The 16,727-nt window shown below is 41.7% G+C and overlaps 1 protein-coding gene across 2 annotated transcripts in view; it reads right to left on the minus strand.

Moving 5' to 3' along the window:
- Positions 1–16,727, minus strand: part of LRRK2 (leucine rich repeat kinase 2) — an 82,154-nt gene that overhangs the window by 45,129 nt on the left and 20,298 nt on the right. For both annotated transcript variants that reach the window (XM_083399214.1, XM_083399215.1), the window contains 10 exons: positions 14,625–14,749; positions 13,644–13,723; positions 12,602–12,708; positions 11,672–11,801; positions 9,664–9,788; positions 6,701–6,828; positions 5,478–5,622; positions 4,716–4,855; positions 1,224–1,352; positions 930–1,100 (listed from right to left, as the gene is read on the minus strand). In XM_083399214.1, coding sequence (XP_083255340.1) covers positions 930–1,100; positions 1,224–1,352; positions 4,716–4,855; positions 5,478–5,622; positions 6,701–6,828; positions 9,664–9,788; positions 11,672–11,801; positions 12,602–12,708; positions 13,644–13,723; positions 14,625–14,749 — 1,280 coding nt within the window. The remainder of the gene's footprint in view (positions 1–929; positions 1,101–1,223; positions 1,353–4,715; positions 4,856–5,477; positions 5,623–6,700; positions 6,829–9,663; positions 9,789–11,671; positions 11,802–12,601; positions 12,709–13,643; positions 13,724–14,624; positions 14,750–16,727) is intronic.

The raw sequence follows: 16,727 nt of genomic DNA on the forward strand, positions 1-16,727 counted from the left end.
TTCCAGCAGCAGCACCAGCTATATGGGGCAAAGGGGGCTTCAATTTCTCCAATATCTTTTGGCAGGGGGCATTGCCCCCCAATATTGAGGGGGCCGCTATCCCCTGCTGCCGCCAGGTGCCCTCCACGTACCCTGGCCCCAGCCTCCACCCGGCAGCCCAGGAGCCAGGTGGCGGCTGGGACAAACGCAGAGGGCGACCTTTGCGCCTGCTCGTCCCAGCCGCCGCCTGGCTCCTGGTACGAGGCTGGGATGAGCAAGTGCAGAGATCGCCCTCCGTGCAGCCTGCACCTGCCTCGTGCACGCCGGGAAGCATCATGTGACACATCACATGACTGTGCCTCCACAATGTGGGGGACAAGTTGGTACCCCTGCTTTCTAGTGTTTTATTTTCCCATCAACATTTTTCATTTCATAAGTAACCATGCATGCCAAATGCAAATTAATATTAGGCAAACGTGCCTGTTTTGAAGTTTTCAGTTTCTTCACTATGCAAAATTACTGTCATTTTTCAGAAAACCCACATGACTATGCAGTAGTAAGGTTTTTACTGTTCAAGAGCCTCTGGGAAACCCTTCTGGCCATGGCTGAGCCAGCCATCGTGCATTTAAGAGTAATGCAATGGTGCTCCTCTATAAAAATGAAAGGCAGTCACTCAAATAGGAGAATGAACTGGAAAGTAAACCAGAATATTATGGAGTTGGGAGCTATGCTTGTTCATTGTCTCTAGTGTTTCTCTAGATTTTTCAAGCTTGTTGCTGCCTGTGTAGCACCATTCTGTGTTCTAGTCAATGGTCACACTTTTCTCTTGTGTATTCAGTATCGTGTCAGATGCATCTGTGTTTCAGCTTTTTCTGCAGGATGTTTTTCTTAAAAAGGCCAGGCATACATATTTCAAACCGATGCAAAAAATTATTTTTTAACATACGTACTTGATAGATTAAAGAGTTTTTCTTCGTCTCCTTATTCACATCAGCTCCCAGCAAGAGTAAGCATTCAACCATAATACTGTTATACTCAGCACAGGCTTTCTCCAACATCAGGTTTTTTAAATCATCGTTGTCAGCTATTTTAGCAAAGCATTTACAGCAAAGACTCTGAAACTAAATTGAGAAGACATGCAACTGAAACTGGGTGAACATCTTCCAGAGCATGTCGTATTAAATGTCCTGGGGAAGGAGCAGGGAGAAGGTCAGGGGAAAAGAGAAGACTGAAAGATGAGATACCTGCTGGTCTCTTTGCTCAGTGAAACACATGGACATCTGATAAAAAATGGCTGTGTCAAATGACTCCTGTATTAACAGCTTTGCAAAACAAGGTGACAGGTCAAGTATTTTTATAATCACATTAAATCCCTACAGATAAAATGAAATCAAAATGGTTAGGACAACAGTCAATAATATATTGCTAAACACATTCGAGAAAGCAACCTTCAGATCAAATGACAAATAGGACCAAAAATATTTTGGTACTCATCCACAATTCCTTTTGTGCCACATTTCTAGGCACAGGTCTGCGGTTTCCAAGTCTGTGTCAGAGTGTTTTACTGCTGAATTGGAGCAAATGGCAATAACCACTTGGACACAGATCAGGAAATCCCAGACCTGTCCTGTGCTTGAAAGCACAGTGCAAAGGGAAATGTTAGATGAGCCCATAATCATGTTGTTCAATTTTGCCACAGGGCAGAACTGAACAGTAAGCCTTGGTGCACATGAGCAGAAGATTCCTGCACTGACAAGACAGAATAATACCATGGCATGTCAAAGATGTTGTTATCTTTCACATCAGAATTCTAACAAATTAGAAGTGAAACTGCAGCTTCCATAAACAATTGGGGGGGGGGGGTTACGGAAGTTTTTACACATTAAAAAAAATCATGTGTATGATTACTCTTTCTACAGGATAAATATTTTCCAGCTAGGTATCTTCTCTACACTGAACAGTAAACAGGCAGCATAGGAGGAAAAATTGAAGATGGGTAAAATGGCCTCTCAAAATCCTCTACCTTTTTTATGGGCAGAGAAACTGGAGGGACTATTTCACCAGAGTTCAAAGTGGGTTGCTGCTGAGACACAGTAGAAGGAAGAGCTGGGTTATAAGTAACAAACAGCCAGTGCAGGAATCAGAGAAAGATGAGAAGCCAGCTCCGTGGCGAAATCTGACAGCAAAGCCTCCTTAAGCCAGAAGTTTTCAACCTTTATGAGTCCACGGCTCCCTTGACCAACTACATTCTTTCTGAGGCAGCCTTGTGGGGCTCAGGAGCCCAGTTATGTCACCCCTTGTCTGCAGAGCTGGCAGCCTCTCACCCTTTCTCAAACACCCTCCCTTGTGGAGTGTTCGCTCAGCCTCCTCTCCTCTCCGTTGGAAGTCCCTGCCCTGGTCTCTGAGCTGCCCCCCCCCGCCCCAAAGAGAGCTGCCTCCTCACACTGCCCCACAGGGGCCTGGGACTTGTCTGTCCATTCATAACAGCAAGGGCTGGCTGGCTGCGTTCCCTCACCCACTTGCTTGCTTGCTCCAAGGCCACCTCAGCTCCTGGCACCCCCAGCCCCAGAGGCACCATTCGCCTGGGGAGCTTGTAGCCAGGGCTGCTGCAACAAACAGCTGTGCAAGCCTTTGGGAGGCGAGACGCAAGAGGGCATCAGAGGAGGGAGGGAGGGAAGGAAAGGGGGACAGAGGCCAGTGTTGCCCGCGGTATCCCTGACCATCATTCAAGGCACCCCAGGGGGCCATGGCACACTGGTTGAAAACCACTGCCTTAAGCTGTTGCAGCAAGGAAAGGGTGGTGAGCAAAGGGCAGGTCCTGCATTGGAAGCTGGGAGGCAGTGGTCAGGGTAGTAATAACTGATAAAGTCGGGTTAGGAATCTGAAATGCTCTGAGCCCCCTGGAAGCCTGAAAAATTCCCAGAAAAGGTCTGGGCAGTAAACATAGTCCTCAGTTCTTTTAGGGGCTATCCCCCTTTGTCCTTCTTGAACCCTCTGAGGTATGTATGCTAGACACAGAGAGGATTCCTTGTCTTGTGAGGTGGGTCTGGAGCCCCCTTTCTCCCCCATCTCTTCCTCCTACCTGCATTTCAGGGAAGCTGAAGTGTAAGGAGCCCGGCACACTGGAGCTGGTCCATCTGGTACCTGAGCCCAAAAGAAGTGAAGGACTGAATAGAAGGGCTAGAGGGATCCAATGAAATGCCAATATTTCCAGCCCCTCCTCCAGCTGACGTTGAGGTCCTATCCTGACACTAAGGCTGCATTACAGTAATTGCTCTTGCAATTTTCCCAACTTTTTACTTGCAGTGAAAGCTTGCGATGTTGGCAAGGGAGACAATAACTCTAGGGACCTGTGGGAAATGGAGGAATCTTGTGTTACCTTCCTCGTGGCTGAGCAGCTGTAGGTTTTTTGTTTTTTAATAGGAGGGAGATTCCCAGCTCGTGGAGTGGAATGATGGGAAGTATTAGCAGTCTGAAGCGGCAATGCTGAGCAAAGAGCAGAGGAAGAAGGGCCTCTTTTTTTATTAAGGAACAACAGAGGACAAAAACAGGGCTAACGAACACACAAACAATGAAAGCAAGCATGTAAGAAGTGGAGATGCAGATAACTATTGAAAATCAATAATAATGGTGAAGACAAAATCAAAACTAAGAGCTCATGAGAGGTTGGAAGCTTTCTTGTGAACAGCAATTTTGCCTTCAACCACCAGGTGTCATTCAACACCCACAATGATGGCAGGTTAACATTCACAAGAGAAACCACAACCACAACCAAACAACAATGGCTTTTTCGGGGGCGGGGATAAGGGGGGGGGGAGATAAGAAATGTCAACAACATGCTTTCTGGGATATTTCGGCTCAGCTCTAAAAAAATATGGTCTTAATAAGACAAGACATACGACCACTCCTCCATTTCACTTTCTAGTACCACTTGCCATCCACCAGAAGGCAATTTTTAGGTAATCCCTCATGGAGAAGACCTAAATCCTGGTACACACATGCATGGACAACACTTGGAATCTATTGAACCTGTTCTCAAGCAAACATGCTTGTGGTATACATCCACTTCCACAAAAGTAACTTAGTTTGGTTAATGAATTTTCTGCATTTGCACAAAATTCTCATGATGCAGTTTTCATGCTCTTGGAAATGCCATATGTATCAGTGAATGAGAGGCTATATACCCCAGGAAGAGAGCCATGAAAACATGCTTCTCTATGGTACAGAGATAGTAATGGGAAATTGCAGATCACCAAGATTACTGTAAATTTAAACCAACATTTGAAGCAGCAATCATTTGTGTGGCATGTAAAATATGAAACTGTCTTAGCTGTTTCACAGTCACAACTGAATGTATTTCAGGGGAAACGATATTCTCAGAGACACAAGAATATGGCCAAAAAAGTTTTGAGGGAAAGGGGCAATGGGTGGTGATCACAAAAAGAGGTGGATTCAACTTGTGCATGAAACAACTATAAGCATGTGATAATCAGAAGGGCTACAACAGGGATTTGAGATGTAGCTGTAAGATCTAAAACAAGATAAGATTGAGTTGATATTACCTAGTGCCATGGTTTTTTACCTAGTAAACCAGCAGTGAGGCACAGTACAGCCCACTAAAAGTGGTTACATTCAAAACCTAGTATGAAAATACATCTCCGAAATCAACCTTCCCCAAAGAAGCCTCCCAGCCAAACAGAAAAGTGCTGGATTTTTATACCAGACACATTACATACATGTGCCTGTATTTCAACAACCTCCTTAAAGCGCCGTAAAGTAGAAACCAAGATTGCCGCCAGAACTTGTATAATTGCAATGCACAATATCTTTCTTGTAATCAAGGATCCCAGAAGACTTAAGCCTAAGCACTGTATTTCTGGAAAGAGAAAAGGGAAAGGAAGGTCAGGAATATTGAAATAAATGCGTGGTATTGAACACAGAATAGTGTCTTTCCTATTTGCTCCTATTGCACAGAGGGCGGTACACAACATTCTACAAGTGGAACTCTGCACACCCAAGGGAGTTCCCCTTCCTCTCTTCCCACATTCCTCCCATATCTGCTCCAGAGGGTCTCCAACCTTCCAGAGGATGTGCAGTTGGCTGCAGGGTAGAGGTGCAGCTTTGAAAACACAGGAGTTCCTTTCAGAAGAAAGTGGGAGGGAGATTTTTGGGCAAACCATGTGGCTCTGTGTGTGTCTCATCTGCTGAATGTGAATTCTTTTCTTCTAAATGGTGTGTGATTTCTTATTAATAAATATATTTCTTCCTCTCTTGCTCCATGCCCCCCCCCTTTTTTTAAAAAAAGATAATTAAATCTGGTCAGCGAAAAAAACTTTTGATTAAGCATATTAAGGCTCCATTCAAGCTCCAAAGTGCCAGGAAATCACAGCTGTTAAGGGCCACTTCTAATGTGGAATGGTACTTTCAGTTTGCTTGTTAGCTGCAGTTAAGTTAGGCAAGATGCAATTAAGTGCAATTAGCCCCATCTTGCTTTGTACCTTGATCATCAGGATACATCTGTAGCGTATGGAGTACAGTATCTGTCATTCCTTGCTGTGTCAACATTTCTAGCGCACCTGAACATTCCACAACAGAAGAAAGTACCTGAAATCCACATTTCTGAATACCAGGATTTCCAATAAACTAGAAACAAAAACAAGTATGGTTATCTTATATGGAAAAAGCAAAAACAAACTGTTAAGTTATTTCTACTAAGTTTTGTAATTAATGCAGGATCAGATGTTACATTTAAAAACATCTATTATTCTGGAAGACTTCTTCAATGCTCACTGAGATTCATAACCACTGTGTCAGGGCACTGCCATCAGTGCCGGAGGGAGAGAGCAAGATCCAGAGGGATTCCAGAGAGCGTCCCGGGGTTGGGAGAGGCAGCCCATCTTCTGGGGAGGAGAATCAGCGTAGCACCAGTGGAGAAGGGGGGCAGATGGGGGAAGCGGCGAGGCGGTCCCATGACTCCTTGCCGGGGACCAGCGGGGAGAGTAGGGGTCCTCCGCTGCCTACGCCCTCCTTGCGCAGAAGGCTTTTACGCAGAGAGAGTAGGAGAAGACTAGGCGCCAAAGAGCTTCTTTGCTGGAAGAAGTTTAAGGAACGCCCACTGACGGATTCTGCCAGCGATTGAGACAGCCACGGATGAGTGGCTGTCCGGACAGAAAAGGTTCACTCAGGCAACCCAGCCAGGTGTTTGCACCGGCTTACGCACGAGCAACCCCTAGAACCACTACACACTCCATCACTGCACTAATTCCCTTCAGCTCCAGCACAGGAAGGCAAGCACTGGCAAAATCTAGACATGCCTAAGAGATGGAATACTACTTGGCACAACTGCCCGGCAGCATCCAGTCTCCTTGCAGAGGTTGGGGTGTGTTGGTGATATGCTGCTTGGACTGCCAGAAATGTGTGCATCAGTACATTAAAGCTCTGGATCATGTCCTCAGAGAGCTCCAAGTGACAGATGAAAATTAGGGACTTCAAATAACCAGGGTAAATAAGTGACTGATATGATTAAATGACAATTATGCCGTGTAGTTGAATAAATCTACATTTCAATACAGAAGGCTACAATTTATGTTTTACACTTTAAATATGGACGGAATATTCCAACTTGAGTAGAGAGAAACAGAAGAAATCTTGATTTGAAAGGAAAACGAGACTGAAATTATTTAGGGGGAATTTGCCATGGGAGGAAAAAATCGAGTCATACCGTGTTGAGAGCATCAAGGACTAATGAATGAGCACCTTGCAACAAACATTGGTTTTTTATCACTTTCAGCATTAGCGCCAACTCTGTATCTCCCAAGTCAGAATTATTTGGTTGCTTTTTCAGCACGCCTGTAACATAAAAAACCCCCAAAATATTTTCCTTGTAAAAAGAAATACGTAGTTAAAATGAGTCAAGGATATATAGATCTATATATATGAATCTAAAGCCCAATATTTTCACTTTAAATTTCTCTGGGTATGACTACAGACCAAGTAATCAGCTGTTTGTTTCTCCCTCCCTCTTTTTATATAACCATTTTTGCAATTTGTTATTTTATTTTGCTGATATCTTCAAAAGTAAAAAAGAAGGTTAATCTATCAGTGCCTTATGGTATGCTGGGGAAGACAATACACAGTATTATTATAAATAATTATTATAATTCTAATAACCTAAGGTCCCAGGGTGGTTTACAACTACTGAAACACAGTATTAAAAACAATTCAAAGTAACTTAAATCACAGAAATAAGAAGGGTCCTAAAACATAGACCTCAAGTGCCAAAAGCCAGAATAAAGAGGTACATTTTCAGGACGTACCAAAAACTGCACAGTCGACTTGCAACTTGCATTAAACTTGTGTTTAATGCTTTATGTGCATCGTGGCTGGCCGGCATGCAACTGCACAAATTAAACACACACAAGGTGGAGAGCTTAAAAGCTCTATGGCTAACTTACTGGACTCTGGGAAGGTCTTTTTTGAGAGCTTGCATGAGACCTTCCAGAGCCCAGAAAGCAAGACAGAGAACTTAAAGGCTCTTTGTCTTAACTGGGGGACAAGGCCTGTTCGGCGTGCCAGCTTCAGAAATTCAGGTAGGTAGCCATGTTGGTCTGACGCAGTCAAAATATATATAAAAATTGTCCAGTAGCACCTTAGAGACCAACTATGTTTGTTCTGGGTATAAGCTTTCGGGTGCATGCACACTTCTTCAGATACCAGTATTAAATGTATCTGAAGTGTTAAACATATCTGAAGAAGCGTGCATGCACACGAAAGCTTATACCCAGAACAAACTTAGTTGGTCTCTAAACAGCTTCAGAAAGGCAGGGATGACCACATAGTGGCGGTTCTGCGGTTCCTCTTGCTATACACAATTTCAGCTTTACACACAATCCCCAGAACCTAACACTTGCACAAGTTGCAAGTCAACTATATAATGAAGGTGCCAGATGCAACTGTGAGGAGGGAGTTCGGCAACTTATTACAAATTTATTATTATTTCCTGGAACGTAAATTACGATAGCCTCCCTTCTGATTTAGGTGCGCCTAGTTCTAAACATGCTTTTGCAGACCCAAGTCCCATTCAAACCAGTGGCATCTTATTCTCTATAAATACCCACAGGATCAGATCATTAGTGTTTCAATTTCACACATTCTATACCCTACAAAATGTTAGCATTTTAAAAAAGCAGATCTTCAGCTAGCAAGTCATACACTGAATGAATAAAGGAAAGGAAAGCAAACCCCATCACTGGCTGTAATATGCCAAAATCAATGACTGTTAAATTAAATTACTTTATTTAGAGCATTCTCGTGACTCAGTCATGAGAAAAGATGCCACACTAAAAATGCAGGCTAAATAAGCTACTGCAAGGGATAAATTACCACTGAATATTTCCCATTTTCAAAATGGAAAAATACCAGATAGTTACCAAGTTCATTTTGGATTTTTTTTAACCCAAACAACCTGATCCTAAACATGTTTACTCATAAATAACCCACTGTGTTCAGTGAAACTCACTTCCAAAAAACATGCTGAGAGATTACAGCATAATCTTTCTATTCCATTCAAACACAATTAGCAACTTAACAAAGTATCTTCTTTAGTATCAAAATAAACATTGCACATAAATATTGGCTACAGAAATATAGTGCATCACAGTAAACAGCTAAACAAATTATCCTCTAAATGTCAGGATGTAAAATACTACAAATGAGAAATGAACTAGGAGCTCTAAGTTCCATCTTTTTAAATGGCATACATGATTGACTGTTAGGCAAAAGAAAATCAACTCATTTTTCCAAACCACCATACACTAATCAATCATACTATTAAGCAAATCAATCCAATTAAATTCCCGGTTTCCTGTATTGCAATACACAAAACTTAATCTAACGACAACTAAGGATACTTTCCATTCAATCTCACTCAAGCACACCATTACTTGACTGATTGTTGCAGGTGTGTCAAACACATCAGTACTCTAGTCTAAACCAATCTCAAATCACTCTCCACGCTCTGCAAACACTCCCATAATTCAGTCTTACATCCTCAGTCAACAACTTTCACATGTCTACCTCATAAGCCCCACACAAACCTGGACAAATATTGGCATACAAGCAAGCAACAAAACACAAACACTTCTATTTCCCTTTCAGGTGAAGAAGTGGAAATGACACTTACACTAAATATATATAGAACCACAGACCCAGAATTTCCTGTGTCTTGGTGTGTGTATTTTTAGTGTATGTCTTTGCAACTTGAACTAAAACAGGCATGTGACACATTATGGATTAATTTGCATTTGTGAATTAATATGTATGGGTTTGATGATACTTTGAACAAGTATATATTACAACCAGAATCCATCTAAAGTCAAAACACCTGTAACTTCTGTTAATTTCAATGGGAAAGTTAAGTACGGTACATACTTAAACATTTCTCACATAAACCAATGGGACCTAAACATATAAAACTTTGTATATTTCCTACAGCAACAAGTCCCCCTCCCCCACATAAAATCACTTGGCTTCCTATTAGCAGAAACTGATAAAGTTTTCATTTCCATCACTCTTTCATGAGAAGCCATACAGCAAAATGACTAGGCAGCAGGCTCATTAACTCCTTATTTCTAGTTGCTCATTTAGATTATGATGTAAGCAAATATTCTTCATGCATTTTCTTACCTGAAGTCATAAAATGTAAAATAACTCTTAGTGCCTCCAGCTGTACAGATGGGGATGATTTATGCTTTCTCATAGCCTTTACAACTCTCGATGCCACTTCTGTCATTATATCCAGAGGGGGGAAACTGCAGGATCAACGAACCACATCCTCAAATACACATCTGTTTATTAAATATCCATTCATTTTTACATTATGAAATATTGCATAATCTGTTCTAAATTTTTGTATATTATTTATGTATCCTGGCAAGGATCCAATATAATACACACCTATTTCCTTATACTGAAAAGGGCTGTGATCTTGTCTTTCTTGAACACCAGCCCCTCTCCACTCCAAAGCAGATTGCCATCCATGTGGCAATCTGGTCCTCAATGAAAGGGAATCAAATATCCTACTGGGCATGCTTTGGGCACACCTAACATAGTGCTTTGAAACCTGCTTGGACTAAGAAATACACAAACCACATATTCTTCAACATCATCATCATCGTCTTGATTTCACTACTTACATGCAGCTATGTGGAAAAGCCACTTTATAATCATTACATAGCAGTGGCTGTCACATGGTGAGATTGTGCAGTAATGTGGGGAGCAGTGCCCAAGACACACGGGTAGCTACTAAATATGATAAAATCCAGCATCAACCTGGGTGGGTGGTGGGAGGCCCCTTGACTTAGATCAGCACTGGAGGCCCTCTTGCCTGTGTTTCAGGCATAAGAGATCTGTTATGATGCAACATGAGAGATGCCTTCTCAGTGGTGGCACCTGCTAATGGAATGCCATTCCCCGTGAGATATGTAGTAGTATCTGCCACATGTTTGAAAGAAATGTTTTTCCACAGACATTTGTAGAGCATTAGTGTAGCGTTTGCCCTCCTAGGTGTGTGACATCATCATACTGGGTTCATAGGGAAAGGGTTAACTAATTGTAAAATGACTAACCAATGGGAACCCAAGGGGCAGAGTTAACTGTGTATAAGGTTTAAGCACAGAGAGAATTTGTTAAGAGGAGTGAGAGTGGTTGAGAAGACAGTCTGGTGTTAGACGAGAGAGGGAAGATACGTCTGTGGGTTGGGCTAGTCTGGTGTGAGAGAGGGAGAGAATTTGTTAAGAGGAGTCAGTCAAACAGTTGAGATAATCAGTCAGAAGGTATTAGGAAGGTAAAGAGACTAAAGTTAAGATACTGACAGGAAAATTATCTGAGAAACCATAAACTTGTTAATGTTTGTAAAATAAACTTGGTTTTTTTGGTTCACTTTTAACAACTGACTGGACTCAGTGTTTTACCAGAGAGTAACTGGTTGGTGGCAGCAGGGAAGTGATCACAGTGGTGGCACAGGGATCAACAGACCGTTAAATGTCCGGGGACCCTGTGTGATCGCCACAATTAGTACTAGGATCTGGTTATGTGCTATGGTTTTGCTGTACTAGTTGTTGCGTTGATTTGGTATTTGCTCCTGTTTTTGTATTATGCACAACTATTTTGTTTTGTTGCGCCTCTCTCTGCGTTTGTCAATGGAGGGTGGGTTAAAAGCAAGGAGAGTGTCTGTGTGTAACATCAAGGGTTTGAGTGTTTCCAGTTACCACACACCTTGCCCTTGGAAGCCTTATAAGAAGCTGCAGAAGGAGAGGGACACTAAGCAACATCATGGGAGGAATGTTTCTAGGACTAAGGTGAAACTGTGAAGCTCCCTTGTTATGTTTTCTATGGGATGCTTAATGTTTAAGTGAGCTTCTTATATTTATTGTATAAAATGTGTTTTTGGTGTATTATTATATTTGCTACTGTTTTGCTGTATTAATGTGAAATTGATTTTTAGCATGTTTGAAATGCATCCCTATTTCTTTGTTGTAAGCAGCCTTGAGCGTGATTTCTTTTCCTGGAAAAGTGGCATACAAATCCAATGAATGAAATGCAAAATTTAAACTTGCTCTAGGATATAATGATACATTTGCAAAATCATGGTTCAGATTTTGGCTGTACCTATCGCAGAACTACATTTCGTTACCTTCCTTCGAAAGCACGGTTCAGCAGCTTGCAAGCACTTTCTGCAACTTCCGGGGAGTTGGAGTGTTTCTTCATAATCTCCAGCACATTCATGTGTATTCCTTTTGCCAGCAGAACTGTTCTAATATTTACTACAAGAAGAATAGGGCACTATATGAAAAAGAGCATGAATGTTGGCTGAAAACACCTACCTAACTTTTTCATTTTTACCCAAAAGGTAGTAGACATGTGTAACAATCTACTTCAGGTTGGATGCAGACTAAACGAGCAGTCTGATTTAAGTCTACTCAGATGTGTGTTCTATTGAATTCAATCCAACTGACTCTCTGTTAAGTATGTAAGGGATGTGCAGTCTAAGTTAGGTGCACTACTGAAATCAACAGGACTTTGGTGCCATTGATATAAATGGTATAACGTGCAACCAATTTAGGCTGCAATCCCAACATCACTTACCTGGGAGTAATCCCTGTTGAATTTAATGGGATTTACTCCAGAGTAGATGTGATTTGGATTGCAGCCTTAGTGCAGATCTAGCCCACAATTGCCTGAGATTTGGAATGGGTTTGTGGAGCTGTTTGCAGGCTAACACCTGGAGACCAACAGAACTGATGACATATCATGCAGTGGAACATTTTTAAATACTTTTTTCCCTTCTTTTTACATTCCTTTTTTTCTCCTTACTTTTTTGTTACTGGTGTTTATAACTGGAGGGAGCAATGTGTCAGGTTGACAGCAGAGGATATTGGCGAACTGCATATCTAAAAGAATTTGTGAAAAAATCTAACCAACTATTATATTCACAGCCCCAAATTGTTAATTGTCCTAGTTAAATCTTAAATTATCACTGGAATTTATATCTGACAAATTCAGCGTCAAGGACAGGTTTTGTGCTCCACTCCACCCTCAGGTTTAGTGTTACGCAATCCCTTACCACTTTGCTCCAGTAGAGTTGCCAAGGCATTTGCAGCAGCTTGAAATAATTCTTTTGAAGAATTATGCATCAACATGGATAGCATCATTTCTCTGTGGGCTGGGAATCTAATGCAAACAGAAAAGGATATGATAACAATCAAACATTGTTATAGCAAAAAGAGATGCCAATAAATGTTATTATTCTGTTCTAGCATCAAGTTGTCACCATGCATCTTGGGCCAAAGTGCCATTCCAAAGCAGTCAGGAACTAAAAGAAACAAGGGTAATTTTTATTTATAATTTAACAAAGTCAGATTTTCATCTAACTTGTCAGTGTTATCACCAGTTGTACCCCTGCTCCAAAGGTTAACGATGAACAAACTGTGCCAGAAACAGTAAGGTTTAAGTTGTTGTTGTTGCTGTTAATTCGATTTATATACTGCCCTTCATCATAAGATCTCAGGGTGGTTCACAGAATAAAATACAAGATAAAAACAAGTTAATAAGTAAAACAAAACAGCAAAACAATACCCCCCTTTTCCACAGACACATTAAAAGGACTGTAAAATATTAGCCAAAGGCCTGGTTGAAGAGGAATGTTTTTGCCTGGCACCTAAAAATATATAATGAAGGCACCAAACAAATCTCCCTGGCGAGAGCATTCCAAACAGAGAGTTCTACACACAAACCCTAGTCCAAGGGGATTCCCCTTATGTTCTTTCGTGTTTTACCCCTAGTACTGGCCACGGCTGGTTCTAGAAGGCTGTCGTCTTCCTGTACAGCCGGGGGAAGAGCTACCTCTGGCCGCACAGGACCTTACGGGTGAGGCGGGTCCAAGATGGCGACGGCCCTGGTGTATTTAAGGGAGCGGCTAGGTGCAGGCCGTCCTCTTTGCCATGCAAGACAGATATGCAGGAAGCAACAATACCAGTGTCACCAGAAGGCAGTCTCCTTCTCCCAGTTTAGATTCTTAAGACAAGTGATATTGAAGAGGAAAAAAACAGATCTTGGGCTATAAATCTAGTGGTTCACATTTCCAAGCATTCAATTCGGCTACTAACTTTTTGTCTCCATCTCCAATCTTCTCATGAAGATTACGTTGGTACATAAGCAGATTGTTCAAAGCCCAACATGCAGCCTCCTAGTGAAGGAAGGAACAACAAAAGAAACTATTTGGTCAATAAATTCAATTAAACCTTTCCAAACTATTCCAAGAAGAATAATCAATATAATTCATGGCCACAGCATGTACTTCAATCTAAAGTGCTAAGACAATTTCACCATAGCGGCTGCTGTAACTGAGACGCAAGGGAGATTACTGTACTGTTGTTAATAAACGATGTGAGCTTAATCTGTAATGTAAAAGTTTTTCCAAGTCAGTTTTGATGTCATGTGGATCACAGCATACAATACTTCACATGAACAGAGAAGTTTAATAAAATATGGCTTGTGGCTAAATTAGAAGGAATGACATCATATATTAGAATAAGACAAGCAGATACAATTGATATAATGGCCTTCTGTATTATCCTGGTTTAGTCTGGGAAGTACAAAATGTATCTGCTTGCTTAAAAATCTGGACCAAACAAGATTGTCAAGCAGCAAGAGGTTAGGGATCAAGGAAGCCATAGCATTTAAGCTCCTCCATCCCAAGCCCAAGACTTCAAGCCCTTGGACCCTGCTCTCTAAACCACAGTAAAGCCAAGTCCAACTATGCTAACTACTGTCCCTGAGCTTCAGTTCCACTCCAATAAGTTGAGAACAGAGAAATGAGAACAGAGAAATAAGAAATAAAACAGAGAAACGGTGAAAAAAACTAACCACTTCTGAGAACAAAACACACTGAAGATTGTAAGGTATGATTTGAAAATTAAGAATGCAATACATTAAAAAAAATGCAATACATTATTGGCAGCAAATAAATGCTTAAGAAAAATATTTCTACCCAATTTTATTGTTGTTTCTTCTGGTTGCAATTTATATACAGCACATCATTTAGGACTCTTTTCATGTCTCCCAATTCTTTACCTGCAGTTTCTTACCTGTACATCTATATTCTTCCGATGGAATTTTAATGCTTTATAACAGGCTTCCAGCCAACACAGTTCTTTTTCTTCCTCCTCCACCTCCTCCTCTTCCAAGTCTCTGCTTAAAAATATTGTTTCCGCTTGGGGGAAAAGTTATTTATTCGCATTTTGAAAATATTAATATTCCCTTGTTTTCACACTCTAGAACAGACTACTGAAGGTGATGAAACACGATGATCAAAAAACTGCTTATCATTAGGAAAACCAAAAGCCCAATGACATATTTATAGCAGAAGCATTTTAACAGAAGCTTCAGCAAGCTACCATTTGACTCAAGAATTTAAGACAGCAACTGAATTCTGTTAAAGCTGAAACCCCATCACTGGTATTAATGGGCATTTTGATACAGAATGGTGTTCATTAAAACTTTAGACTGTGAGCTCCATGTGCATGGCCAGGATTTGGGATGGGGGCATGCTCCATGTTAGGAGGGGCAGACTTCATGTTAGGGTGGGAGCAGAACCTCAGTTAGTTAAGTGTTTTTATTGATTTACTTGATCTAGGTGAGGCAGCTGCCACTCCCATGGTGTGTTCCTATTATCTACAATTTGCTTTTCTTTCAGCCAAAAGAAGATGCTTTAAAATTAAAAGCAAGCTTATGACTGCTAAGACTATGTGTTAGGTCTGTCTTCTATTCCAAGTACAGTGGTGCCTCGCAAGACGAAAAGAATCCGTTCCGCGAGTCTCTTCGTCTTGCGGTTTTTTTCGTCTTGCGAAGCAAGCCCATTAGCGGATTAGCGCTATTAGCGGATTAGCGGGCTTAGCGGATCAGCTGATAAGCGGCTTAGCGGATCAGCTGATAAGCAGCTTAGCGGGTCAGCTGTTAAGCGGCTTAGCAGCTTGGGAAAAAGAGAGGGAGGAGGGGAAAAACCCCGCAGGAACTCGCAAGACATTTTCGTCTTGCAAAGCAAGCCCATAGCAAATTTGTTTTGCGAAGCACCTCCAAAACGGAAAACCCTTTCGTCTAGCGGGTTTTCCGTCTTGCGAGGCATTCGTCTTGCGGGGCACCACTGTATTTGGCTGCTTGACTGTCTTAGTCTTAACTGATTAAAACTATTACACTCAAACAAAGATGGTTTGAGGTTATTTAATACAGCTATTATGTTGTCTTAAAAGGAGATGACACTCATTTGCAAAGACACCTTCCTATCTGACCACGAGAAGCCAAACTCTGCAACCACAAGCATATGAATTGTTCACAACCTGCTCCTCCAGGCAAACAAAATGATCATTTGCATATATATTTTTATCCAGCACTCTGCTTATTCATCTCTTGGTTCTGCCTTCCTCATTTTTTAAAAAAGAATTTTTTTTGAAGAATTCTGGAGATTTACCCTTTACTAAGCCTTCTCAGGTTTTCTGCTACAGGTTTTCAGCTACATGCGTTGTTTTAGGCCAGAATGGGAATGGTTGCCCTCTTGACAGGGTAAGCAGAAGACGGTCATTCTCCTCTCCCTTTTTTAAAGTCCCAAACACAGTGTGGCTTCTCTGTGTCTCACCAGCAAGAGAGCACACACAGAGCGGTAGAAAAATAAATAAATACAAGAACAGAAACTCTGTGGCGCATGATCCACCTCATAGGATGGGTGCACACAGAAAGGCTGTAAGATGCAAAGGTTGAGGAAAATTTCAGGGAGAAAGGAAAGCCCCTGTGCTGCTGACATGATTGCATAAGAAGTCAAGGGAAGTTGGTGGCCTGCCTGGTAACCTGACTGGAGATGAGGAAGCTATCAGGAGTCTGGATAGAGAAGAAGGGAAACAAAGAACTGGAATATCTGTTATGAGGTGCCAAAGCAACATTGCCCAAAGCATCCTCCTCATGGTCAATACCTGCTCCATCCATAACCTGTGGGATAATTACATGGATTACAGCTATCATGTTGGAAGTCTCCATTAGCTTCAAACATGGGGACCTCAACAATATTTTGTGAGGAACAGGGTCATGAGCCCCTCCATCCTTTAGGAAGAACATGGATGATTCAACAGGATGTGGCTGCTTTCAGCAGCAAGCAAGAACGTGCTGATCAGCTCTAACAAGAAGTGATCAATGGGCTGCAA

This window comes from Podarcis tiliguerta, assembly GCF_965153285.1.
Source record: "Podarcis tiliguerta genome assembly, chromosome: 10".
NCBI classification, from domain to species: Eukaryota; Metazoa; Chordata; class Lepidosauria; order Squamata; family Lacertidae; genus Podarcis; species Podarcis tiliguerta.